The 26850-nt window shown below is 45.8% G+C and overlaps 1 protein-coding gene across 18 annotated transcripts in view; it reads right to left on the bottom strand.

The window, feature by feature from the left end:
* The window catches only part of CTNND1 (catenin delta 1), a 56884-nt gene that overhangs the window by 27628 nt on the left and 2406 nt on the right, over positions 1-26850 (bottom strand). For 9 of the 18 annotated variants that reach the window (XM_035124520.3, XM_035124530.3, XM_088664384.1 and 6 more), the window contains exons 2-3: positions 2864-2977; positions 115-425 (exon numbers count right to left, since the gene is read on the bottom strand). The exons of 7 other annotated variants lie outside the window; for them this stretch is intronic. In XM_035124520.3, the coding sequence (XP_034980411.1) occupies positions 115-309 (195 nt within the window). In that variant the 5' untranslated portion in view covers positions 310-425; positions 2864-2977. The remainder of the gene's footprint in view (positions 1-114; positions 426-2863; positions 2978-26850) is intronic. 2 more of the 18 variants (XM_060277288.2, XM_060277285.2) reach the window with 1 other exon arrangement.

The raw sequence follows: 26850 nt of genomic DNA, 5'->3' as shown, positions 1-26850 counted from the left end.
CGCAAACCATCCCCGACAGAAGCCACACTACCAAGGCGGCACTCCAGCAGGCACCACTTGAGTCCAGAAGCCGACAAGCATCCCGCTTGCCCACCTCACCTGAGGTGATTTTACCTGGTGCCGGCGGGTGAGGGTGCCGTTGGCCATGGTCTGGCTGGCATCCTGCGGGGAGACGCGGACACGCTCCAGCTGTGCAGAGACATGGCGCCGCTCCTCCTCCAGTGCCCGCGTCAGCTTCTCAAACTGCGCCTCCTGCTCTTTGACGGAGGCAAGTATACTGGCAGTCGACTCCACTTCCGAGTCATCCATGGTTGTGAAGGCCCCGCACGGGGGGAGGGCGGGTGCAAGGCAGGGAGATGCCACGGGGTTGGAGGGAACGGACGTCACACAGAAAAGGGGGCTGGAGGGGAGAAGGGAGCCCCTCACTTCACGCACAAGAGTTGGGGAGAAAGTAAGAAGAGAAAGATTTAGATCACAGAAGAGAGAATTTGTTGCGTTTTTTTTTAAAAATCAAACCTGGGAAAAGGCCAGAGTTCTGCTTCATTTCCCCCTCCCACAAATCAACAGAGCAGGGGAAGGGGAAGACAATTTTTCTCCCTCCAAGCCTCCCCAAGGCAACAAGTGCAAAAGGAAATTCTATTCACAAGGGTGATCCTTCAGGAGAGAAGTGGCCGTGGCATATTATGTTTCATTTCTCAAAAGTGCAGGCCAGATTCTGGGAAGGACAGGCCCAGGTTTCTGGCACCCACAGAAGCTTGAGGGACAGTTTTAATGGTAATACTCAGGATTTTAACCAGTGGCCCTATTGGGGGTGGCTATGATTTCCCTCTAGGCTGGCCGTGCCGTGGCCTTTTCTCTACTTCCCCTGCCGTTTGGCTCACTTGCTCCCAACAAATCCCTCACGTTATGCGGACAGCGTATCCTTCTAACATGAAGCACTTGGTTGAATCCCACTCTGAGCAGGAAACAAGCAGGAGAAAGGAGATTAGTGTGTGGGTTATTTAGAAGCTACCTGGTATATGTTGCCTTTGCAAGCTTAGCTCTGTGTGCCTTTTAATGAATAGGAGAGGGAAACCAGGCAAGGGAACGGGAGTTTGGTATATGTCTCCAGCACTAACGTTTTTCCTGTAATACAAGACTGGTCCAAATAGTCCTGGCTTTAAAACACAGAGCAACCATTTGTTAATCCTCAGGAGTGACACTCTCAGTAGTGCCACACGCTCCCAAGATTTGTCTCATATCTACTAAGACCAGGACATGTTCAGTGTGGCGGCACAAACCCTTTGGAATGCGGCCCCAATGAACATCAGTCAGGCATCTACGGTATTGGCATTTAGGGGCCTGCTTAAAAGCTGATCTGCTCATCCAGGCTTTCCCCTGGGAAATGATCCAATTATGTATTTGAGGTATTAAGCGGATCTTCTGGTTTGTGATGCATTTTGTATTGGTTTTATGAATATAGTTTGACTACTCATCTTATGCTGCCCACTGTCATGGCTTTTTTCCTTAATGTTGACAGAATTGATTTTTTTTGCAAATAAATCTTTGTGATCCCTCAAAACTGCCCTATTAATCCTGAAGAGGTCGTCGCAAGAGCCGCCTCATATTTAACATGTGGCCTTTTGATATGGCTGCAATTTCCAAATTCCACTGCATCAGCACTTACAGATCTGACTGGCCTGCCTAGAGCCCAGGTCCTTGTCTCCTAAACAGGAAACTGCCTATCAGTTAAGTTTTTGTGCATTCCTGTCAGGGTGCAATAGCCTTTAATTCCTCAATGTCATGTCACAGCTGGGAACAAGAAGTTAAGTTCCATCTTCCCCAACCAGGCGCCCTCCAGATGTTTTTGGACTACAGTTCCCATCAACCCCAATTATTGGCTGTGCTAGTTGGGGTTAATGGGAGTTGTAGTCCAAAACATATGGAAGGCACCAAGCTGGGGAAGGCCAAGTTTGGTTGCTTTATGACCTACCAACACTGTGATTATATATTGGGCAAAAAGATACCAAGAGCCAGCACCAGAAAGGTGGGCAGAGGATGCAACTCACTCTCATTTTCCCAAAGCTTCAGTGTTAATGGCTTTTTCAAACACATGATGGGGAACAGCAACATTCCATACAATACATCTATGTGTACATATAATATATCTGGCCATATAATGCTCACTAACAATACACATCTAGAATGTTGCTACCACCATGGAGACAGCACAGCTCTGTCTTATCTGGTTAAATCTGCCCAAGGTATTTTGAGGACACAGCATCCATTTCCTTGGCTGCAACATTACATATGTGAATGGCATTTAAGCAGTAAAGGGTTGGGAAGCAGTACAGCTTCTTAGAACCCTCAAACTTATTTTACAGCAATATATATATCCAAAGCGCAAGATATTCCTTCAAGCCATTTCCCTCCAAGGGATGTTTCCTTTACCACCTTTTATCAGCTGAAAACCGCAGATGTGGAGCTACAGGCTTTAATGTGGTTGTCAGCAATCATTTCACAGCTAACAAGATGGGAAAGGAGAGCAAGGTGTTCTGCAAATCATATGGCACTGTGCTTGAGAGTAGGGCACTGGCATAGGCCCAACAGGAATGTCTTGAGACAGAATCTACTTAATAAATCCATAAAGCTGTGTTTTGCTTTTAAAGCAACCCGTGCACAAAAGTGTGGTTGGAATTTGGGGAGGCAGGAGGGAGTTAATGGCCACATTTGCACTCTACCTGGGGGCTTTTGATCTCCTGATCATGGGAGGAAATTCCAAAATTTTAAAATGTTCAGTTCGAGAGAAAAAGAGAGCCCGCCACCCATAATGGAAGAGAACAAAAATTACATTTAAAAGATTGATTTTTCACACCATACACACCTGTGAAGGAAGGCCGGTCTGAACTGATTGGCTAAGGCACAGCTTGGTCTAAGTGCAGAAAATCATGGAAGAAGCAGCCCAGCCACCAACAGCAAGGAAGCAGGAGGGAAAAGGCTGCAGAGACAGCAGAAAGGAGGTTCAATATATGTGTGATTTAAAATAAAAAATACAAAAGGAACAAAGCACAAGAGGCATGTAAAGAAGGATCTACAATCAAACCAGTATTTATTCATTTAAAAAACAAAACAAAAAGCACTGTACCTATCTTCCCCACCCGTCTAGATATTTTGGACTACAACTCCCTGGCTGGAGTTGGAAAAGACTACAATGACCATTCCACCATTTCTCCCAAAGTGGAATTACAAGTGGTTTACAAAAACACTTCTTAAAATGGAATGGTCACATTAACTGATATAGCACTGCTACAATGGAAAAGAAAGCTCAGGTTTGCCCAACTGGATTACAGGGAATAAATGTGGTTTAGGATTTTTAAGGAGATTTTTGGCTCACAAGGTAACCTTCCAAAAGACAGCTAACAAGACACACAGAAATTGGGAAAGCACAAATAGAACTATTCTGCACACAAGTTGCCAACTCAGTGGGCCAACTAGTATTAAGATCTTGGTACTCTGACGACTGACGGATGGTAGATAGCAAACAGCTTCCTCCAACACTTAATATCCCACCTCAGGAAAGCCTTGTCCAAGCATGTCAGAATTGTAATATTTTTTAAAAAAACAAAAAATCCCGGGGGGTGGGGAAATCAAGGTAGGGACGGCGTGCTTGGACTAGTCTGGCCTCCAAGACAGATCTCGCCTCAACCCACTTTCCCACGGTTCTGGTGACACACAACACCAGGCCCTAGAAATGATTTACATACAAGGCCACGGGCACTGACAATCTGAGGCAGAGGGATCTCTTTGGAGAGATTCATAATAGTGTAAAGAAAAGCAGCACAATCCCATGACCATTATCTGGAACACACAAACTTTATTTTGCAGTCATCCAACAGCTCCATTCAAATATTTGCCCAAACAAAATAAAAAAAAATCCTTCCACTAGCACCTTAGAGACCAACTAAGTTTGTCATTGGTATGAGCTTTCGTGTGCATGCACACTTCTTCAGATACCTCTTCAGGTATCTTCAGATATCTTTGCTGAAGTCTTTCTTGCCCATTAAACACTCCTATGCACAAGCCCCAATGTGAAATTAAAATCCAAAAGGCACTGTTGCTCCATTAACTGGATGTTACAATTAAGCAGGCAGGCAAGATATGCACCTCATTAGTCATTTACTGGTAGCATCCGGAAAAAGTAGCCTTTCTAGAAGACCATCAGTTACGGAAATGTGGTTTGCGAGAACATAAGGAACAACAAGTTCATGGAATCGCCATGAGATTAATTCAGCCTTAAATGTTTTATGCTGAATGGCTACAGTTCCTGAATATGCAGATGTTATGCTTTCAGAAGAAATTTAGATGCAAACTTGTGTCACAACACTCTGGGCTACAACAAGAGGGCACACCACTTCGTATTGAGTCATATTTTTAGTCACATGTTAGGAATTGCTTATTTGACAAATGAACTTTTTTCACTTTGGTTCAGACATCTTGGCACCAGTTGGACTTTGACCCAAAGGAGATTGTTAGTTTGCTTTAAACAGTTTAGTGCTTTGCCATCCCATGGCCTCCACCCTATAATCTTTCTCTGCAGTTCAGCAGCCAGGATGCACCCAAGGCATGGAAGAGTCCAAGAAACACTCCCCTGTTTTTGCTTTCTAGGGCTGCTATCGAAAATCTTCTGGGCATGGCTATAGTAAAATATGCAGGGATGTATGATATGTAAAATGAACCATGAAAAGAGAAGAAGGGAAGTCACTGGGTATTTTGAAGTCTGTAAAATGTTCATTTGAAATTGTGAAAGTGAAAATTTAATAAAAATATTATTTAAAAAAGAAAAAAAATCTGGGCAGTCCCAAGCCCACTTCAAGTCCATCCCACTGTATAACTAACACCCCCAAGTGGAGCAAGCAGTGGTCTCAGTAGATGCCATCCGAGGGAGGACTTTGTCCTGCCCCTTTCCCCACAAAAGGTTGCTTGGATTCAAATCTTTCCTCTACAGTGGTACCTCGGTTCTCGAACTTAATCTGTTCCGGGAGTCCGTTTGACTCCTGAAACCATTCGAAAACCAAGGCGTGGCTTCTGATTGGCTGCAGGAGCTTCCTGCACTCTCAAGCGGAAGCCGCGTCGGATGTTTGGCTTCTGAAAAACAAACTGGAACACTTTGCAGCATTTGGGAGCCGATTTGTTCAACAACTAAGCCATTCGGGAACCAAGGTACCACTGTACCATATACGATTTCATCACAAGAGCGGGATGCCTAGACACCCCCAGGGTCTCCTCAATGTAACTTTAAAACAGAAACACCTCAAGCCTGAAACATACAGACCTGGTTCACCAATTCATGCCTTAGTATGAGTCTGTGAGCCAAGAGAGGTCCTGGAGAGACCATAGCGCCTGCACTCCTTCCCCTGTCCTCCAACTGACATGCTACCCAAAGCCAAGCTATGGCTTGGTATAGCATCACATCTGAACCCAGGCTTGTGGTTTGTCTCACTCCAGACAAACCAGACAAATGAGTTTATAAATTGGGCCTGGTTATGGTTTAGTGTTCCATGTGAACTGAGCTACTGAGCAGAAGCCCCTTCTCAGAGCTAGGCTATTATCTATGAGAGAGATAATTTTAGTATACCAAGCAAGTACTGCTGCCTCTTAAATAAAGGGAGAGAGGAAAAAAGAGGAAAAGGGAAACCGTGTCTAATTTGACAGCCTTTCACAACCTGGTGCACTTCAGATGGTTTGGTCTGCAACTCCCATCAGCTTTAGCCCTCTTGCTGTGTAGAAGCAAATGATCAGTTACACTCCGATCAGGCTCCTCATGCTCCATTTTAAAAGCCAAACCACATTACCCAATAGTGGGTGCTACGGATTTGGCCCATGGAAGTGCAGTGAGCACTGTGTTAAATAATAACACCTAGTTTCCCTGTGTCTAGACAGCAACCGTGTGTGACATCAACAAGCAAACACATTCTGCCTAGGGTCTGGCATACTCTGATCTAGGAAGAAAGAAGTCTGCTACCTTTGAGCAAGTTAGCATATTTTGCTTGTTTTGCAATCCGGGTTGGTGAGTGGAGAGCACTGCTCCACCAGCCAGATGTGGGCCATGGTTCTATCCTTAGTACTATACTCAAATAAATGTACCTTACAAAACCTGGCAAACACTCGCATTACCAAGTGCTCAGGGCAGCATTAGAAAATTGTATATATAAGCTAGGTGCCAAATGGCTCCTTAAACCAAGATTTCAGTCGCCAAAATGCTTGCCAACTCAGAGTTCATGCTGCTGATTCCTATGTTACGGAAAGAGCATTGTGGTGCCATTCTCCAGGACCACACCTGTGTGCCATGATCCTCAAGGCCCACTTCTGGCTGGTATGAACATAAATCCCCAAAAAGGGCAGGTTGGTTGTGGCTCTGCCTCCACTGCTGTTCAGCCAGTGTGTGCTTTTCTATGTAGCAAAGACTTTTGAACAAAGTAAGGAAGAAGATATTCCTCCTTGCTTGCTGCTGTGTTTCCGCTCAACTGATAGAAAAGCATTAAATTCATCTTGCACTGCAAAAGGTCAACATGAAATTTATGTCAGAACTGACCAGCTGGCTCAAAGATCCATCTATTCCAGAGGTCCTTTTATTAACCCAGGCAGACTGACATGCCCATAAGTAGGATCTGAAAGAGATGGCCTTTTTGTTCAACACAGCATCTGTAGCCACTAATACACAAAACTATTAGCCACAGAACAAGTTGCCACTAATACATGGAACACAATGCTTGCAACCATCACATATAATTGTGATTACAACAATTACTGCACAGACACAGAACTCCTCCACAAACTTCCCTGAATCTCCCTCTCTCTCACCCTGAATATCTCTACCACCCAAAAGAATTGCAAAAGTTGTTTGCAAGGCTGTCATGCGCTTGTACAAACGAACCTGGACACCTCATGTTCTAACTCGCACTTACGATGCTACACTGGACTTATGGGACCAAAAGCAGCCTGAAAGGCAAGGTACCATTAAAGATCTTGAAATTATCAGAGATGGGGCTGGCCAGAGAGACAATGAATGAAGCACCCCGAAGCAGACATTGCAGTTAAAAATGACAAAACAAGTGTTTCCACCAACAGACAAGCTCTCCTCACATAATGCTCTGCCAGATATTCAGCTGACTGGAACTTGTATAATGCTGCTTGAAAGGGCAAGTGTTCCCTGTAACAAATGGACTTCTGATCAGACACCCCATACGTAAGAGAAACTGCAAGTTCTCAGGGTTTGGTTCACCACAGCCCCAAGGGCTGGAAGCCTGGTATATATACTTCTAGATTTGCCTTTTTGCTTTGATGCTTTCATGCACAACAACTCATGGCCACATTCTGAATTCAGCAAAGTGCATTCATGCTAGCATATTCACAAGTCTGATCCCACAACATCAAAAGATCCTGTGAAGTTTCTAGTACCTTCAAGAGTTAAAAGCCATGCAACCCCCAAGCTGGACTACTTACTTTCTAGATCTCTAAATACAGTTTAAGTTGTAGTTGGAAACTATGAACACCTGCAGACATTGCATTAAAGGCAAATGCAAACTTGATTGAATATTTATTGCTGCCTCTCCTATCCATAAATGCACTTTTTTCTGCCCTGCTAAGATAAGAGCCCTAGAAAAACACATACGTCATGTGTACACAGGTAGGATTTCAGTGAACTCATGCATCCTGCAGAGGCCAATGCCCAAAGTTAAACATTTCTGTGGGCTCCATTTGCAAGGAGGCACAAGATACTGCCCTCACTTCCTCCACACAGGCTAATGAACGAAACGCATGCAAGCCAAGGTGAAATCTGAGCAATCTCAGAAGCCTTCCTACTACATCCTTCCCAAATGTGATCGGCTCTAGACATTTCCTGGGCTAGTTCACTCTCTTAATATGGGCCTCGTGCAAGTAAATGTAAATTGCTGCTTAAGAAGTCCCAATCTGATTTCTAGAGCTTAACTGTGGCTATCTCGCACAACAAGAAGCACAACCAATAGTAGATATTTTGTGACGATTTAGAAAAACTCAGTAACTCACCATTCCTAATAGATGCTCTAGGTCGGAGCTCTTTTGGAATCCTACCTGCTTGTGGGAGAACCGGAAAAGCTAGTTGTTGCAGTTCCTAAGTCCATGTAAGCACTGCAGCTACCTTGGAGAAGAAACTTGCCTTGGGAGATGAGCCAGTTCCAGAGGAGGAGTTCCCCCCATGCAAGTACTTTTCAAACCACCCACATATAAACAACAACAACATAGGAAGAGCAACTTGATACATGCTCCCTGTCCCCTAAAATAGCAAGGCACACTATCAAAAGGCAGGTTTATATTTTCCCTAGGTCCTTCCCACCACTTTCCAACTCTAGTGCCCAAGTGCCAGAATATACATCAGGTCACCTCTTTAAAACAAATGCACTTAAGTATGGTCAGTTTTATTTTTATTTTTATGGGGGGGGGGACAGCAGGAGGGAGGCCTGATCCAGAACATACTCCAATCGAGATTGGGACCCAATGAAAATCAATCACTGCACCCATGGTTGCCTTTTCACTGCTGAAACTGCCGGCTTAAAACGTGGCCAGTTTAAGCGCACTTCTCTGAACAGGTATTTTGTGCTCCAGTGTACTGTGTAATTGGGATAACTAACATAGCATGCAAGGCAGTTACTTGGCCTAGAACCCATTAGAAAGCAGGAGGCAGTTCCCTACCACCTAAAAGGCATACACAAACCTAGCAGTTTGAAAGCACGGCATTGCAAGTAGATAAATACAGTCATACCTCGACATCCGAACGACTCGACTTCCGAAGGTTTCTTTTTGCCATGCATCTTTTCGTCGGCGCATGTGCAGAAGTGCAAAATCGCGCTTCGCGCATGCGCAGAACAGGCGCTTCGGCAACCAAAGACTTTGACTTACGAAGACGGCCGCGGAACAGATCGTCTTCATAAGTCGAGGTACCACTGTAGATACTGCTGCAGTGGGAAGGTAAATGACATTTCCATGTGCTCTGACTTCCGTCACGGGGTTCTATTGCACCAGAAGTGGTTTAGTCATGCTGGCCACATGACCTGGAAAGTTGTCTGTGGACAAACGCCAGCTCCCTCGGCCTGAAAACGCGATGAGCGCCGCAGCCCCAGTGTCACCTTTGACTGGACTTAACCATCCAGGGGTCCTTTACCTTCACCTTAACATTCATGGGTGCTGATACAGCTATGAGCACACAGTAGTAGAGTTCCCAAGTGCCTCACAACCCTGAAAGCGAAATACCAATCAGCATTTTCTTACTCCTTCAGGTATACAAGGCCTTAGAGAGGTGTCTCCACCCCAATTATTCAGCCTGGACACTGAGCTCCAGCTCTGAGGGCCTTTTCAGTAGTTCCACCCAACCAGCGGAACACCCTCCCATCAGATGACTTTTAGAAGACATCTGAAGGTAGCCAAGGATAGGAAAGTGTTTAATGTTTCGTTATTTTACTGTGGCTTTATAATTTGTTGGAAGCCGCCCAGAGTGGCTGGGGCCACCCAGCCACATGGGCACATATAAATGTTAACGCTGCAAGTCAGCTGAGGCAGGGCCATAGCTCAGTGGCAGAGCATCTGCTTTACTTGCAGGATGTCCCAGGTTCAAGTTAGGGCTAGCAGATATCCCTGCCTGAAATCCCAGGCAGTTGCTGCCAGTCAGTGTAGACAATACTGAGCTAGATGAACTATTGGCCTGACTCAGTACAAAACAGCTTCCTACGTCCCTAATTATATTTGCCATTTCAGGTCTGTTTATCCAAGCAGGATAACTCTCATCATCCCTGACTACTGGCCGGGGCTGAAGCAGGCACAACAACATCTGGAGGGCCATAGATTCAGTTCAAATAAAGCTCCAAAGGCGTAACCCTAATCATTTCAAAAGCTTAGGCCTAACACTGCCCTCTTAATGAAAGGATGTATCTTAACTGGAGGAGGGAAAAAGAGAGGAAGCAGTGGGAGGTTGGCATATGCAACAGAAATTTTAAAGATGCACCACAAGTTAGTCCCAAAATGTTTGTATCCAAAAGAAATAGCACTGGCACAAAATAATTAAGCCAGTTGCATATATATGATAAGCTGGTTCCGCTTTCAACTGCTAAAAGGTTGCTAAAATATAGAATTTCTTGCAGCCTTCTACTTCAGAACACATTCCTCAGATTATTATCTTTCAACAAGCATACCAAAGTCTTATCCCAGTTAGTATCTGTCCTGGATTGGAATCTGGTTACAAACGGGATCCGTTCCGGAGGCCTGGCCATATCCCGAAAATTCTGTAACCGGAGGACCGCTTCTGCATGTGCAAGTGACGCCACAGAGTGTTTCTGCGCACGTACAAGCGGCAAACCCACTTCCGGGTTTGCCACGGCCGTAACCCAAAGATTCCATAACCTGTAGGTTACGTAACGCGAGGTACAACTGTAATCTTCCCAGATGGTCACATGTTTGACAATTGTCAGCAACCCCTGCACACCTTCTCCAGCCCCTCCTATAACTTGATACTTAAAACTTGACACTTGTCCAGGGCAACAGGAGTCCGCTGTCTTCAAAACAATTGCAGAACACCCCCTAGATATGGGCATTAAATAACTGTTTTACAGGCATTAAGTAACTCTATTTTGCAATATTCAGCTTTTGTGGGCTAACAGCTCTCTACATTAACGTTTGCCAGCCTGGGGCCTTCCATATGTTTTTGGAATACAACTTCCATTCACCGAATTCCTTTGCTTCGCCACAAGGACCCTCTCAAGACCCACTTCTTTGTCAAAGCTTTTCCTAGCTTGAAGGTCAACTTAGCTCCTTCCTGCACTCCTGAGCTCCCTCTAACCCACATGGTCAATTCTCCATGCATCCATGACCTTTCACCTCACAGCACCTTGGCATTGCATACTGCCAGAGACACAGGGCAGAGGTGTCGGCCAGTACATTAGCTCTGCCTATCAGTATTTTTAATATCACTACTACTACTACTACTACCACCATCACCACGCCAGGTCCCAGGGAGGGATTACCACAATCTAAAGTTAAAACAAAAAAATTCCTTCAGTAGCACCTTAAAGACCAACTAAGTTTTTATTTTGGTATGAGCTTTCGTGTGCATGCACACTTCTTCAGATACAGTGAAATAGGAGTCCCCAGGCACTTATGTAGAGAAGGGGTGGGGAGGGGATGGGGATCCCCACCCCCTCTCTACATAAGTGCCTGGGGACTCCTATTTCACTGTATCTGAAGAAGTGTGCATGCACACGAAAGCTCATACCAAAATAAAAACTTAGTTGGTCTTTAAGGTGCTACTGAAGGAATTTTTTTATTTTACTTCGACCCAGACCAACACGGCTACCTACCTGTAACTAAAGTTAAAACAGTTAAAATGAATTACAGTCACAGGAATAGATGCTGCCAGATGCTGGACGTCCTCAGCCCCCTCTCACATTTCTGCCAGAGTTAGAAACACGACTCTGTCCAAAGTCACAGGGCTAGAAAATTGCTTTAGCAGGACAACAGAGGTTCTGCACGAGATCAGGAGCAGACACGCCATGGACTTGCTACCAGGTGCCTATACCTTGGATACAGGTGGGGCTGGGTGTATCTTTTAACCATGAATTTAATCAGCAGCCATCGTTACAACCCTTAAGAGAGACAAGGCTGGGCATTAATGTGGGATGGGAATCAGGAAGCTTGGTAAACTCCAACTTGTGCAGGTGTGGGTTGAGAAGGACATCCAATGGTCAAGGGGTCAGGATGCCCTCTTCCCTAAATTAGCAGAAGGAAAAGGTGCTGGTTGTGTATAGCTACCATGCACTTGAATTTATATGCCCCAGACACATTTTTTCCTTGGTGGGTGAGAGTTTTACAGCAACGTACCTTTGGATCCTGATAGCATTTAAGTTAACAGCAGCATCTGTTCCACTTGGCAAGTAGTCCAGTGGCCAGGAAGGAAGCGCAACACTCACACCCTTTGCTTGTAATACAGCATTCAAAAAGAGGGGCCAGGGGAAAACTATAACAAGACTGGGGTTTTAGTGGCCGCCTTGACATTTATTTATTTTTTCAAACTGGAGGATTTCAAAACAGAGGGCAAAAGCTCCGGGTCTGTGTTTCGTTCACCTGTTTCTCATTCTGGGATTTGCTCTCCGTGCTCCTACACCGAGAATGTTTTGCTTTTACTGGCAAGGCATCTGCCTTTGCCAAGCGTAGAGCAAAAGCCCCATTTGATAGCTTTGTTCATTACTCAGCATGGACTTTGAACAGCTTGCCACTCCCTGCGCAAGCAAGTTCCTTGTTCATGAAGAATGCAAAGGACACCATACACCCTTACAGGCAGGCATAGTCCCTTTCCAAAGTCCCCCTCCCCTCCCCTCCACCAGCTAGACTTCTGCAACAAAGCTTGGGCTGGCTGCACTTAGGGCGCGTCCCTCACCAATTAGAACTGGCCCAGGGCAGAAAGGCAGAGCTTCACCCCCAACATGTGTCACACACACAAGACTGGTTTAACTAGTTGATTTGATCTCACTTCAAGAGACTCACCTGGCTCCCTATCCCTACACACAGCCGCCCCCTGCAACCCCTCCAGGGCTGTAGATTACATGCCTAACTAATCAGGATTCTAGTGTCCCAGGCTTATACTCACCATTGCCTCACCTGGCCATATAAGGGGAAAGCGGAGCAGCTCCAGGAGATGCAGATAGGAAAGCAGTGATAAGGGTGTGGAAAGGAAGGGCTGACTTTGGAGGCCCCTCAAGAGAATGAGCGGAAGACATGAGATCAAGGGGGAGGGAAGGGAGTAAATCCATCTACTCAAGGCTCCGACATGCCTCAAGCACAGTTCAAAACACAATTCCGTAATGAGGATAAATACATTTTATGCATGCGAAAGCAGCAGTTAACAAAGGGGAGCTAGCTTTAGGATTTATCTGAGTGGGGGGCATAAATAGAGATCAAATGAGAGATCAAAGACCTATAGAATCATAGAGTTGGGACCACAGGAGTCATCTAGTCGAACCAACCCCCTGCAGTGTAGGTATATTTTGCCCAACGTAGGGCTCGAACCTACAACCCCATTGTGGTTTCAATGCAGATCCCTGTCTGTAACTGGAGCTGGTCCCTCTCCCTTTTCTGGAAGTTCAAGTTAACTTGGGGAAAATGTACAAAACCAGCTACAACACGGTTTTTTGGGATGGGCTGGAGGAGCAGAAGAGTCCAACTCCATGAAGCAACAGCGAAGTACACACCAAGAAACATGAGCCCCGGCCTGCTCAGACCAAGGTTACACCCCACATCTGACAGGAAGGGAGCAGCAGTTCTGAGGTGGAGGGGAGGGAGTATGGAGCATACACACAACAGGAAAGGAAATGGTGCCGAGTTGAGTCTGCAGCAGAACAGAAGGAAGGGATTGTTCCAGTGGTATGCCAGCAATCTGACTGCAGGGCAGCTGTCCTTCTGGGCAGTCAAAGGAGGGTTTTGTGCGTGCTTGTTTGAGGGTTGCCTCACTGGTAAACACCATGAATCTATGAACCAGAAAGATGTAGGGAAAGTGAGGTGTCTGCTCCCCAATTCTGAACAGCTTGTATCCACAGTCTCGGATAGCCAAGAATAGTGGTACCACCCACATTCCATCTGTGCTCAACAGGTAAGTTACAGAGGACCACTGTCAACATGCACCAGTGTGGAATGACTAGGCATGGGCTAGCAGGATAACCGGCTAAGAGGCTGCAATGAGGAGGCATGGATACTACAGACAGGTCACCATTAAGACAGCACAATAACTCTTGAGGCCACTAACATCACTCATTTGGGAGCCAGTCAAGCAACACCTACCCATCTAATTAGTGGTATGGGTGGATCCACAAGGACTGATCCCAGGGGTGGAGGGTAAAGTGCGCACAAACATAGCACCAGAGACCACTCATTTCTGTTAGATCTGGTGACAAAGCAGCATAAGAACAGAATCACACAATGGGAGCATGCTGGACCAGCCCTATGTCCCGTCTAGTCCAGCATCTTGCTCTCACAGTGGCCAGCCAGATGCCTGCATGCAAGCTGGACCACACTACCACTCTGGCTACCTGTGATCCCCTGCCACTGGTATTCAGAGGCATAGTCCTTCTGACAGTGGGGGCAGAACATAGGGTAGCCACTGTGGCTGGTAGTCACTGCTAGTCTTATCCTCCAGGGATTTGTCTCATCCATCCTCTTTTAAAGCCATCCACGCCAATGGCCACCACCACCTCCTGTGGGAGCAGGTTCCATAGTTTAACCATGTGCTGCATGAGGAAGTGTTTTCTTTTTTTCTGTCCTGAATCTTCCAACATTCAGCTTCATTGGATGTCCACAAGTTCTAGTGTTATGCAGGGAGGTCTAGGCAGCAAGCTCATATGCCAGGTGTATGCCTCTTTCTCAGCAGGTAGGCTTTGCAGGTAGGCTTTGAGAGAGGGAGAGAGAGAGAGAGAGGGAGCGCACATGCACTCTGCATCTCCTTTGGGGCGGAAGGGGAGGCAACATGCCAGAAGACTAACCACTGGGAGTCTGCACTGCAGGTTTGCTCCCCAACCCCCCTAGAATGGCTATACCTCTGGGCTACTTTGCAGGGCGAGTATAACCCACATTATTTTAGCAGCATATTCTTTTAGCAGCATATTGGGGGACACAGGTGGCGCTGTGGGTTAAACCACAGAGCCTAGGGCTTGCCGATCAGAAGGTTGGCGGTTCGAATTCCTGCGACGGGGTGAGCTCCCGTTGCTCGGTCCCAGCTCCTGCCAACCTAGCAGTTCGAAAGCACGTCAAAGTGCAAGTAGATAAATAGGTACCGTTACAGCGGGAAGGTAAACGGCGTTTCCATGTGCTGCTCTGGTTCGCCAGAAGCGGCTTTGTCATGCTGGCCACATAACCTGGAAGCTGTACACCGGTTCCCTCGGCCAATAACGCGAGATGAGCGCCGCAACCTCCGAGTCGGTCACGACTGGATCTAATGGTCAGGGGTCCCCTTTATCTTTACCATACCCCCCACAGTGTGGGTACAATAATGCTAAACTTTACCTGTACTTGGAGAATATTTTTTAAAAAATGTTTTCCAACATTAATCATTTTAGGTTTATGAAATATGGCCAAGATCAGCTCCTGCCTTTGCTGCTACTTTTCATACAGACACATTTCTAACCTATCAAAGTTATACTAGCCTGCATTTCCAAATTATTTTCTATCGGCCAATCACTTTTCCATAAAGGAAGATGAAAAAAGCTTAGAAATGAACCAGGAAGTTCCTTCTCCAGATAATGGGTGAATCATTCTAGACTTCTTTCTGCCTTGCTCTCGTAAAGGCAGTCACTGCTATGACATCATTCATTAGCAAAACACCACTTCAAAGGCAGGACCAGGCATGTTTCTTGCAAAATGAATGGACAGAATAATGCCCTCGCCTTTTTCCGATATTTTGGATTATACACGGGCTAGGGTATAAATAATAATAATAATCAGGAAAGTTATGGTTATGGTTCATCTGGAAGAGGAGGGAACGTACTCCCTCAAAGGCACCTAGGATCAGCGGATTAATTCCGGTTCACAAAGTATACAGCCCCACAGCTGCTAAAACTATAGCAGATACTTGCGCAAGGAGAACTATTCATTGGGCCTTTGGGTACTTGTTAACTTGAAAAACCTAAACAAGCACCACTAACTATGGCTGATTGGGGAGGGCATTTCTATACCTGAAGTTGGTACAGGAATGACTGCATATATCTGAGCTAGGAGTGCTTCACCGCTGCCTTAAGTCAGATTACTACTAGTATTTATCAGCAGCACTGGTAGGATATGTATTTGTGACAGATGCATGCATCTACCACAAGAACCAAGTGTTGTATGCACTGCTGTGTCCAACGTGCACTGGGAGCTCCCATAATTTAATTTATGTATACACAGCCACAAAAGAAACATGCCAGCCAAGATATCTCATCTCATACAAGTTCTATTTTCCTCCCCCTAAGAGGGAGGGGACAGACCTATGGATGAGGCAGTCAGTCAGGAAGAATTCAAGGCTCCCACCCTCCAAGCACAGGAGCTTTGCAAGTTGGGAGTTGAAAAATCTTTCGCAACACAAAAGGCCGCTTTCCCCCCTCTGTGGGAATTTGCAGCTGAGCTCCGGGGACAAAGGGATTTCACAGGCACATACACAGACATCTCCCTTCTTTACCAACCCCCCCCCCAAACCACCACCTCCCCTCCAGCTTCCCCATTTCCTGTCACAGTAGCACCAGACCTCGGGCTCAGAAACAAACAAACACAGAGTACTGGATTCTGGGAAACGGGCCAGAGCATTCCAGGGCAGCCTGGCCACCAATCAGGAGCAAGAGCTCCCACTTTACCCAGCAGTGCTCCTTATCATGTTAGAGGAAAAACAACTCCTTCCCCACCCCAACCCCCACCCACCCCGCCAAAGCCAAGGCAGGATTTGACTGAAGAGGTGGCTGCGAAGCTTGGCTGGAAGGGGCTGAAGCTTCAAGGGTGTAGGGCAGAATGTGGAAGGAGAGAGGGAGAAGAACCGGTAATTACCAAGTTGGCCATTTTGCTACAAGAACGCCGCAACCAGACATACGGCAACTCCTTGCTCAGCATTACCTATGAAAGCACAAAGCAACGTGGTGTTAACATTCCACATCGACAAACCAGTCAAGATCCCCTGTGCAATCATTTCGAGGCTCGCATGCGTGATCCTCGGTGGGATCAAAACAGTTCCATTGTGATAAAGGTACCTCAAAAACTCATTTGCAGGTGTTCCATTCCAGCACTACTCTGCTTCAAAAAACATTCAGGGAGAAAAGCCAGCTAGTTTTCAATTACAGCCTTACAGCAAATAGAATCTTGGCGTTCTTCGAGATAAGGCCCTGCCTATCAGCTGCACAGGAGCAAAGTCCTCTGCAGACGGCAACATTCGCCAGGAGGAATCATAGCCTGCCCTGGATACTGTCTGCAGGAAGCAGCCCCTAGGGAGCGGTCCGGTGGCCAACGCCCAGCTGACTAAATTTTGCATGCTCTTTTCATGCTGAGGAGGGAAAGGAAGCTAGCACACCTACCTAGGCTTTCTGCATTAACTTTGGAGATAAAAGCTTCTTTTCTTCCTCCTCATTTCACCTCAGTCAGAGGCTAGTTTGGCTAAGGCACAGAGCACCACAACACTACATGGAGAGTTTCTGCCAAAGCAGCTAGTACCAACTTTGCAGGAAGCTCTGCATGTTTGAGATGGGAGCAGCTGCTGACTGTGCTCCTGGCACCCCCAGCAAAAGGCTGCCTGCCCTGGTGTCCCAGTTCCAGGATCAAACAGCTACAAAAGCAGTGTCTGAAACCCCAAAACTGCTATCCTCCCTGCACCTAGCACAACAGCAGACCATTCTTAGGCCAAATGCCTATGTACACAAGGGAGCTTAAAACAAACATATACTTATGCAGGCTGGCTGCCATGCCTCAAACTCTGCAGCGCAAGCATGCTTTTACCCATGGGGCACAAGCACAAGCTCCATTCAGCCCTTAAAGGACCAGCTAGCTGCTGCTTGAACAGAGCGACAACCATGTGAAGAAAGGTGTTTGGTCTCAGGTGCCCAAATGTTTGCGGCTGCCTCAGAGAAATTCAAGATACATGGCATAGGTCAGGCATCCCCAAACTGCGGCCCTCCAGATGTTTTGGCCTACAACTCCCATGATCCCTAGCTAACAGGACCACTGGTCAGGGATGATGGGAATTGTAGTCCAAAACATCTGGAGGGCCAAAGTTTGGGGATGCCTGGCATAGGTCAATTTTCATAGCCCAGGAATGCAGCCCCACAATTTCCAGCAACAGCCAAGGTGATTTTTTTTTTTGTGGAGGACCAGCGACTACTAGCAACTGCAGCTATGATTGCCTCCAGTGTCAAGGGCAGGATGCCTCTGAATACCATTTGCTGGGAATCACAAGTGGGGAAGAATGCTGTTATGCTCAGGCCCTAATTGCAGGTTTCCCCACAGGCCTCCATCTGATTGTGAGAACAGGATGTTAGACTGGATGGGCCTTTGGTCTGACCCAGCAGGGCACTTGTGGAGGGTTGGTCTCAACCAAGGCACTGCATGAAGAAAATGCCTCCTTCAGTGCCCTGCAAATGGTTGCACTAGGAACTGTGTCATCAGCTGGCTATGCTACATCTCAGGAAGGAAAGGAGACAATGAATGTGGACTGCAAAAATAAATCAAGCTGGTAACTGATCTGAAGATGTAAGCTACATTAAGGGACAGCTTAACTTTTGAGAATACCCTTTCTGCAGGAGCCTGCATCTTTTCCATTCTGGAATTCCTCAGAGCTAATAATTTCTTCAGTCGTAATAGTTACACAGAAACTTTGAGAACTGCAACTATCCTGTCTGGAAATGTTGGGGGGGGGGCTATGCGGGCTTCCAATACAGTAGTTCTGAGTTACCATAGTCCTTTACTGTGCTGTTAAAAAAAGCTTTTAACCAATCTACACACAAAACCCTTGCATCCTTTCCATGCTCTGTGCTCTGTCACCTGTTTCTCCCCAAATATCAGTGGTTTGAAAGTCTCCATCTTGTAGGATTGAGACTATAAAGGAAAAAAGTAGAAAAATTAGATCACCACTAACCCAATTCTGATGGCAGAATGTGAGTTTCCTTGTCTCAGAACCCGGTGCCCCCTAAAAATACACATAGTTAACGTGTGTATGCCACAATGAGATACAGAATCCATCTTCTTTAAAATTTCAGTTTCACTTAAAGAAAAAACACAGAAGCAAGCTTCTGACCCTTAATAGTTGTGGAGGTAAATAGGAAAGCATGGGGGGGGGGGAGCTTTGTGAAATGAAAGCTTGCAAAACAAGACTGTTGTTGACTAGGATTTCCAGTGACTGGCGGAAGGTTTTCCGGGTCCCTCATAGACTAGCCATTGTATTCACCTTTTCCGCACAGGACTTGGATTGTTAAAACAAGCTCCATGCCTAGGCAGAATACACAGCCCTAACAGTGATGCTTGAGTCATCTTCTCCTTTTTTTATTTCACAAGCCCCACCTTGTAACGTCCCTATTCTCATAGACTGGATCACTGTGGGAGAGCAACATAAGAAGCTGCTCTTTACCAGGTCTGACTGTTTGCCCATCAAGCCTAATTCTGGTATACTATTGCTGACAGCAGCTCTTCAGTATCTCGGGCAGAAATGCCTTCCATCACCTGCTACCTGATCTTTTAACTAAACGGGGAGGGGGGGTCCGGGGTTGAACTTGGGGTTTTCTGCATGCAAAGCATGGGCTCTACCACTGAGCTATGGCCCCTCCCCACTTACATGGCATGGGGGCAGGGCATACCCCTATCAAGAAGGTGCTGCATTATGTCCTAGGGGTGATCAAAGACACACAGCATTCAGTCTAACTCAGGCCCCAACTAACCCACAGAGCAAAACTCAAAAAAGCCCCCGTGTCGTAGCCCATGTGGTCCAGGCCATTTCCTCTTTCTCCCACCTGTATGCAAGATCAAAGCAATGTACAACAACGTGCAAACAACTTGGTAAGTTTGGCTAGCAAACAGGAATAGTGTGGGCACAGATCTGGAATAACAAGTGCTGCAGGTCTATTTTTTTGGTACATGCCACACGGCTGCACAAGAGCAGGATCAAATGTTGCATGACGCCGAACTGCTGTGGGTGTGGGCTCTGGGCAATTTCATATTCAGGCACTCAAAACTGTTAGCTAGAGTAGATATGATCTGCAGCACTGCCCCTGTTACTGCCATCATCCCACTCCTATTGTTGTTGTTGCTGTTGTTGACAAAAGTCTTGCAGACACGGAGCTCCCTCTCTCAAAGGAAAAAAAAAGAGGCTGGCCTTTGCAGTAACACCTACACACAACTACTAATAGAAGCATCCATTTCTCAGGACAGAAATCCTTTCTTTACTCTGTGGGGGGCACAGGACAAAGAGATGCATTACCTTCCACCTAGCAGGTACTGAACAATTTTAGGGACTAAAAATGTAATCTCACTATATAGCATGGCCACTCTTTAGAAGCTTCAAGCATTTGCTTTAATTCTGTTCTCAGGCTTTGATGGTAAGCCTCCTGTGGGGTGGGGGCAGGGGGGGGGACAACTTCACTTTTCCAGGTCAGAAAAATCCGGCTATTTATTAAATCTGAAGGATGAAGCTAGAGGACATGTCACCGATGCAAGACACACATTTCACAGGAATCCCCCTGCCTAACAGATTAAGTCACTCAGTCCTCAGTTCAATACAGAAATAGGTGTTCATTACAGCACTGGTGGTGTTTTGGAGACAGATCCACTGAAGCATTTTAAGCAGGAGACAGGATCATGCATCCCTTGAATCCCTCATACACACACAAAACACCCTGTGTTTTCCACTCAGGGTGTTTTCCACTCACTACATCTGCATCCCATTGCAAATTTCGCACACTAGTCTTGGCCCAACCGAGATACACAAAGCCCAGCAAAATAAAAAAAACTAGCTACAGTTGAAATTAGGTGGCTTAAAACTAAAGAGACATAGAGCCACTCATTTAGCTGGTGGGGAAGTGGGAGGAAACATCAACGTCATGCAAAAAGCTTTCAAAGCAAGCCCTTTTGTTGTTCAGGCAGAAAGGAAGGAAGCAAACAAGGATTTCCTGGTCAGACAGGAAATGACATTGTGTTTAGAAACTTGCAGGAAAGAGAAGGCAAGTTTGCTTAGTGAACACTAAATTTTGCCTTGCCTGAAAGGATCAAGGGTGCAGGACAATAATTCTAAGGGAGCACAGCACTGACACCCAGACCTATTCCCCAAAGGATTCTTAATCTATGCTTTTCAGCGGTGGAGCAGCTGCCTCCCTTAACAACTCCAGACTCACTCATAGGTACTCTCTGTTCCTCCTGCCAACCAAGCTGAGCATTTACCTCCTTATGTTCCCTCTTTAAACATATTCATTTTACCTCCTCCCCACACCCCACTAGCTAAACACCAGAATGCTGTCACTTACACCTAGACCACAGGCACACCTATTAAGTTACTCTTTGATTTGAGCACATCAAACCTCAATCCTACTGCCTGGCGAGTCAACAGACACATTGTAGTGGGGCACTATATCTGGCGAAATGCCTTCCTTAGATTGGGACACCAATGCACTAAAGGTACCTAACAGTGAGGACATTTTCGAAACTCTCCTCCTATAGATGACTCAGATGTATAATACATAGAAGCTGCTTATGAGAAATCAGCTGTGTTATTTTCACAGCTATTACAGATAACAGTTGTGAGTTAGCCAGGCACCCTCTCATACCCAGACACATTACTCAATGCGGAAGAAATCTGATGTGACATTTCCTGTGTGCCAATGGCTGATAGGCCCACTCAAGAAGGGCATCAGCAAGTAACAGGTCAATGACAACTAGCACAGTGGGTCCCACACATTTTTCCCCACAGATCACCTGGAAATTGCTAAAGGTCCTGGCAGACCACTTCTTTATTATTATATCTATTATATTATATTATATTATATTATATTATATTATATTATATTATATTATATTATATTATATTATATTATATTATTATTTTGCCTGTTGCAGCAATTGTAAAGCTCGCGGTGCTGTACAATTTTTAAAACTGTATTTTTATCTCTTACATTGTATTTTATTGTATCACAAGTTCAATCCCATAGAATTCAAATGGTAAGTGCTCTTCACGGAACCATGCTGCTGGCTAGCTGAATGAAGCTTGCAGGCCAGTTTGGGAACCCCTGGACAAGCAGACACAGGAGGGGGAGAATCAAAGGAGGTGGGTGGAAAACAAAACAGATGGATTATCAAAGCAAATCATTTCAACTCTTCTGGACAGGAGTGGCTCAAACAAGACATTCAGGCCAACTAGAAGCAAGTAACACAGGCTTCTCCCTCACCTAGACAAAACCAGCCTGCTTGATTCATAATCAAGGCAGTGGCAGCAGTGCATGCAGCAACATGTTCAGAAAAAAATGTATGTACTACTCTAGAGGGCAGGGAAAGGGGCGTGCCAATTAACATGCAGACAGGACTGTGTCGAATTGCCCTTCCATTAAAGGAGGTTGGTTTCAACCATGGGAGGAGTAGGGGGTTGCTGATTTGAAAAGGCCTGCAACTCACTAATGTTGCAATACAGCTGGTCTCCGGGTATATTAGGCAAGAGTTTCCCCCCAGCAGGAATTTGGAAGGGTGGAAGGAGAGGAGAAGGGGGTGGGGAAGCAAGAGACCCTATTCAGTTTAGCTTGCTGATCCCTGTAAAAATCCTGCATGTAAAAAAAGACAGACTCCCCCCTGTCCCCTCACACAGGTAATGGTATCAACTTTTGCCCTCTTCATGTCAAATGACAGTAATATCTATAAAGAAGATGGACACAATCACATTTTCTGCCACCTTGGCTCTTGGGCTGTTTCACCCAAGGCCAGCAAACCCAGCTGCTGCCAACCCTGGCGCTCTACTCAGCCTTTCTGTAGTTCCAGATGTGTATATTGCACATGTTATATTTTTATGCATGAATCTGCTCTTAATCCATATGTCATGGGGTCAGAACCAAACCTTAAAAGCCTATGGCAACATTGGAATCCAACCAGTCACAAAGGGTTAGCCATTGGCCAATCAAACACAGCATCAGAAAACGTAGCACAGGGGTATTTCATAGCAGGAATGGCCCACCAGTTGCAAAACCACAACTCTCATCATCCCCAACCACTGGCTGTGCTGACTGGGGTTGATGGGAATCCAACATCATCTGAAGCCCCCCCCCCCCGGTGTTCTATAGGTTGTTAGGACTTCTGTTTTTACTTGTGGAGAATGCAGCAGCAGCAGCAGCAGCAGAACTCTCTGGCAAGCCACACTCTGTGTTTGGCTGTGCTTGAAGATTGTGGGTGCTGGCAGTAGCTGTAAGTTGAAGAACTGCAGAAGGGTGTGTCACGAGGACTTGCTTCTACTTAGCCACAAGAACAGCCAAGGCTGCAGCTAAGAAAAAGGCAAGGAGGTTGGCTTTCTAATGGCAATATACACCATCAGCAGGCTCACCCCGGTGTTACAAAGTCAGTTTGAGCAAGTCTGTTTCCATAAGATCACATGCACCTTCCCTACATTTGCCCTGAAACTAGGTTTCAGGAAAATCAAGAGGGAGAACTAATGGTCTCGCTGTCAGTAGTGGTTTGTTCTTCCCAGCATTACCATTCCACTTGTCTTGTCTCCCCAGACCTGTCTCAGAGCTGAAGCTATAAGAAGTGAAGCCAGAAGGCGGCACTTACAAGTCCATACTGGGAATACAATATCCACAAGACTCCCACCGTTCTCTGTTCCCCACCCAGAATGTCCAAAGTCCAAGTCAACTACATGGATGAGCTAAAGTCTCACTTGAGAACGACAGATGAGAGATTTTGCAACGGAACTAACATGTGCCAGCTTGTCAGAATATGTTGCAGAGCAGGATAAATAGGTAAAAATAAAATTTCAAAAATCCTTAAGTGTGCTTTTACAAAAGAGATAGGTATGCAATTCTTAACTACAGGTTTGGCTGATAAAAGGTATTTCTTATGCATTTTATGGCCATCCCCATATCTCCCATAGCCAAAGAGCTAACGGGGATGTGGGGACAGCAGAAGTGTATCTCAAGGAGCATGCAAGTTAAATTTTGACCATATGGAGAAGGGGGACATAAGACACCAAAGGAACAAATAAATGGAAGTCAAGGATAACAAGGCATGGATGCAAGCAGGCTCTCTTCCGTAATTTACCCGATGCTTTCTGAATGTCCTGCCCACTTTCTTCTTCTTAGTTCTTGTGGCTGCATACAGCCCACAAAATAGGAAACACTACTAGAGGGTAAAGCCACCGTGGTTTGTACTTCCCCAAGTCAGACAGCTGTGGCTCACACTTTGATGACTCAGGTAATGGCAACTCACAAGCCCCTTGATTAGCCAATGCCCCAGCAAGTCCTACTTCATCATGGAGGAATGTGCAAGCATCACTGGTATTGTCACCATCCCTTAATGACCTCCATGACATTATAGGATTTCAGCTCCAGATCTCCAGTTTTAGTATACAGGTATCCGGATAAGACTAACAGCAGTCAATGGGTGTATTTATAAGAAGCAAAGGGTTTCAAAATTCTTTTGAATCTGAAGACTATTCATTTCCTTTAACTACCATTAACTACCATCTTTCATCAGGCAGAACACCTACGAATAAAACCACCACTCTACACCACTTAACCTTCCCTTCTATCTTAAGTAGAACCTAGCAGAGGATGATCTCCCAACCAAACATTCTTACAAGCTATTAAGACAAACTCAGTTTTGAGCTATGTGGAAGCAACTGCTTCAATTGCAAAATCCTATGGCAAGTTCACACAGTTCATGTTACAGGATCGTGAACCATTCACTCCATTCTCCCTGTTTGCCAGTCCAACCCACCCTGCTCCTACTACTCCTACTCCTGCTCCTGCTGGCAACAATATCACAGTAACTCATTAAACCTATCTGGCCTTCCAACTACTGATAGCAGCAGCTGCACAGATAACACTGTTCAATTCATGTGGGGGGAGCCATTTTAACCTGCAGACTTGCAATACACTCTCCTTTTCCATTTACAGACAGTGTGCAAGTCATTTTATCAAAGGGACACTTGCTTTCCACATGTATAAATAATTAGCTTTGCAAATTTCAGGTGCAAGGACAAGTACTGTATACAAATAAGTAGAAGTCCACCCAGGCCCTATGCCAGGATTTCAGAAACAACAAACATCATTGTGGATGAGATCTTTCTACCATGCAACTAGCCACCCAAAACTCAGCAGCTGCAAGATTTCCAAGCTTGCCACTTCCTCACTTAAGCCCACTTCGAGATTTAAGCAAATGAAAAACTGCAGAAGCCATCCCAGCCAGGTCTGCCACTTCTAAAAAATGAAAGTTTAGGAGCACTATATGCAGATATAAAAATGGAATATCCCCATCTAGAGCCAATATGAGGAGAGGAACCAAGTGTGGTATGGGAAGTTCCGCTGCTATTGCCTGTTCCTGTTCAACCCTGTCCCCCACTTTACCACTGAGCTGTCAAGACACATTTGTTCTGCCTTGCATCACTGTCCTCTCTCAAATTTTCAACCTTGCTTGCTAAGCACAGAAGCCTGTCCCCAGCCCATTCCAGATTACTATAGGCTTGATGAGAGTAACACAAGGTGTGCAAAACCAGTAGTGCAGCTAAAATCCAAGGTGCACAAGGCTGATGCTCCTTTAATCAGGGATGGGGAACCAGTGACCCTTCGAATGTTGATGGGACTCAAGACTCCCACCAGACCCAGCCAGACCAGCAAATGCTCAGGGATGATGGAAATTGTACTCCAGCAATATTTGGAAGGTCACAGCTTCCCCACAATCTCCAGATTGTGGCCCTTTATGGCAACAACCATGTTTATCATGCTACATCCCACCCTTTCTCAAAGGAGCTCTAGATGGCACATATGGGGTTATTCGATTTTATTATAATCACAACAGCCCTGCAAGGTATCTCAAGCAGAGATTAAGGATGCAGTGCAGTTCTTGACTACAGATATGGCTAACAGATGACACTTCTTATGGATTTTATAACCAGGGGACCTTTTGGCTAAGTAACACAGAACTACCTTATTCACATGCAACACTGTCCACTATACTGTACAATAAAGTCCTAAAAGGTTCCTTAGCTCAGGAAGTTAAGGTTTATTATGACCTTCTCTTAAGGTGGGAGCTGCAGCTGCCTTTCTACCATCAACTTACTGCTGGCCTTTGAGAAGTCATGCTTCTCTTTAAAATGGAGGTGAGGGAAATTCCCCTCAGCATGTGCTCAGCCTAGCACACTGCCCCACCCCAGAGTGCAAGCAAGCAGTCTGCAACTCAGGTACCAGAGTGCTGAACTTTGCTTCCTCAAAAGGCGGCCATGAGCTTTACAGAGTGTTTACGTGCCACTTTTCTGAAAGGGTTTCATGTTCCCACCGAGTCATCCACTAGGCTGGCCAGAAACATTTTTGGACTCCGTCCATACAGGTGCAGAAAAGGAGTCAATGAGTTTTCAATGGTTCAGTCTATTTACTCCTTTCAGATGGAACTTAGGTGACAGCCCACCACCCCAAAGGAACCACCGCAAGAAGCATGAGGGCTAAGCTATATATAGGATCCATCTCCTTTGCCACGAGAAACCTTCACTACTCTGTTCACGAGCTTCTCCCTCCCAAATCCTGGACTATAAAAAAGATCAGTGGCTGCTCACCTCTCCAGGAAATGTATATTCAGCCCAAGTGGCATCACCACAAAGCAAAAGGGGAAGAGAGATAGTGGCAAGAGCCCCATAACTACCAGTCCTTTGATATTAAGGCATTTCCCTGTAGGTCTCAAGGGAGGCAGGGAGAGTGCCTGCACTCTGCCAATCCCATATTCCTTTGTACTGGAGGACAGGACAATCTCTTCTTCTACTGCACGCATTTGTTCCCACTGGCAGAAAGCCAGGATTTCTAACATTTTAGATATATATGATTGTGTTATAGGACGACTTCTGAACTCACAAGCTGCCCTGTCTTGTTTTGTTAGACCCAAACACAGAAAGCCCCTCCCTGCTCCTTTTTGAAGTGTCTTTGTGTTCGGGCCTCACAGAGAGTGAGCTTTCTTAAGGGCTTGGTGGCCAAGGCAGGTTACTACTGTACTGCAATTCCACTGGATTCTCTACCTCAGAGGACCTGGACAAGCAACAGCAGAAGAAACAAAATGGCACAGAACGGACAGTACAGGAACTCAACCAACTCCCGACAGCTGCATTGTGAATTGCTCCTCCTTTTG

This window comes from Zootoca vivipara, chromosome 1, assembly GCF_965207765.1.
Source record: "Zootoca vivipara chromosome 1, rZooViv2.hap1.1, whole genome shotgun sequence".
Taxonomy (NCBI): Eukaryota; Metazoa; Chordata; class Lepidosauria; order Squamata; family Lacertidae; genus Zootoca; species Zootoca vivipara.
This window is presented reverse-complemented; position numbering and strand designations above follow the sequence as displayed.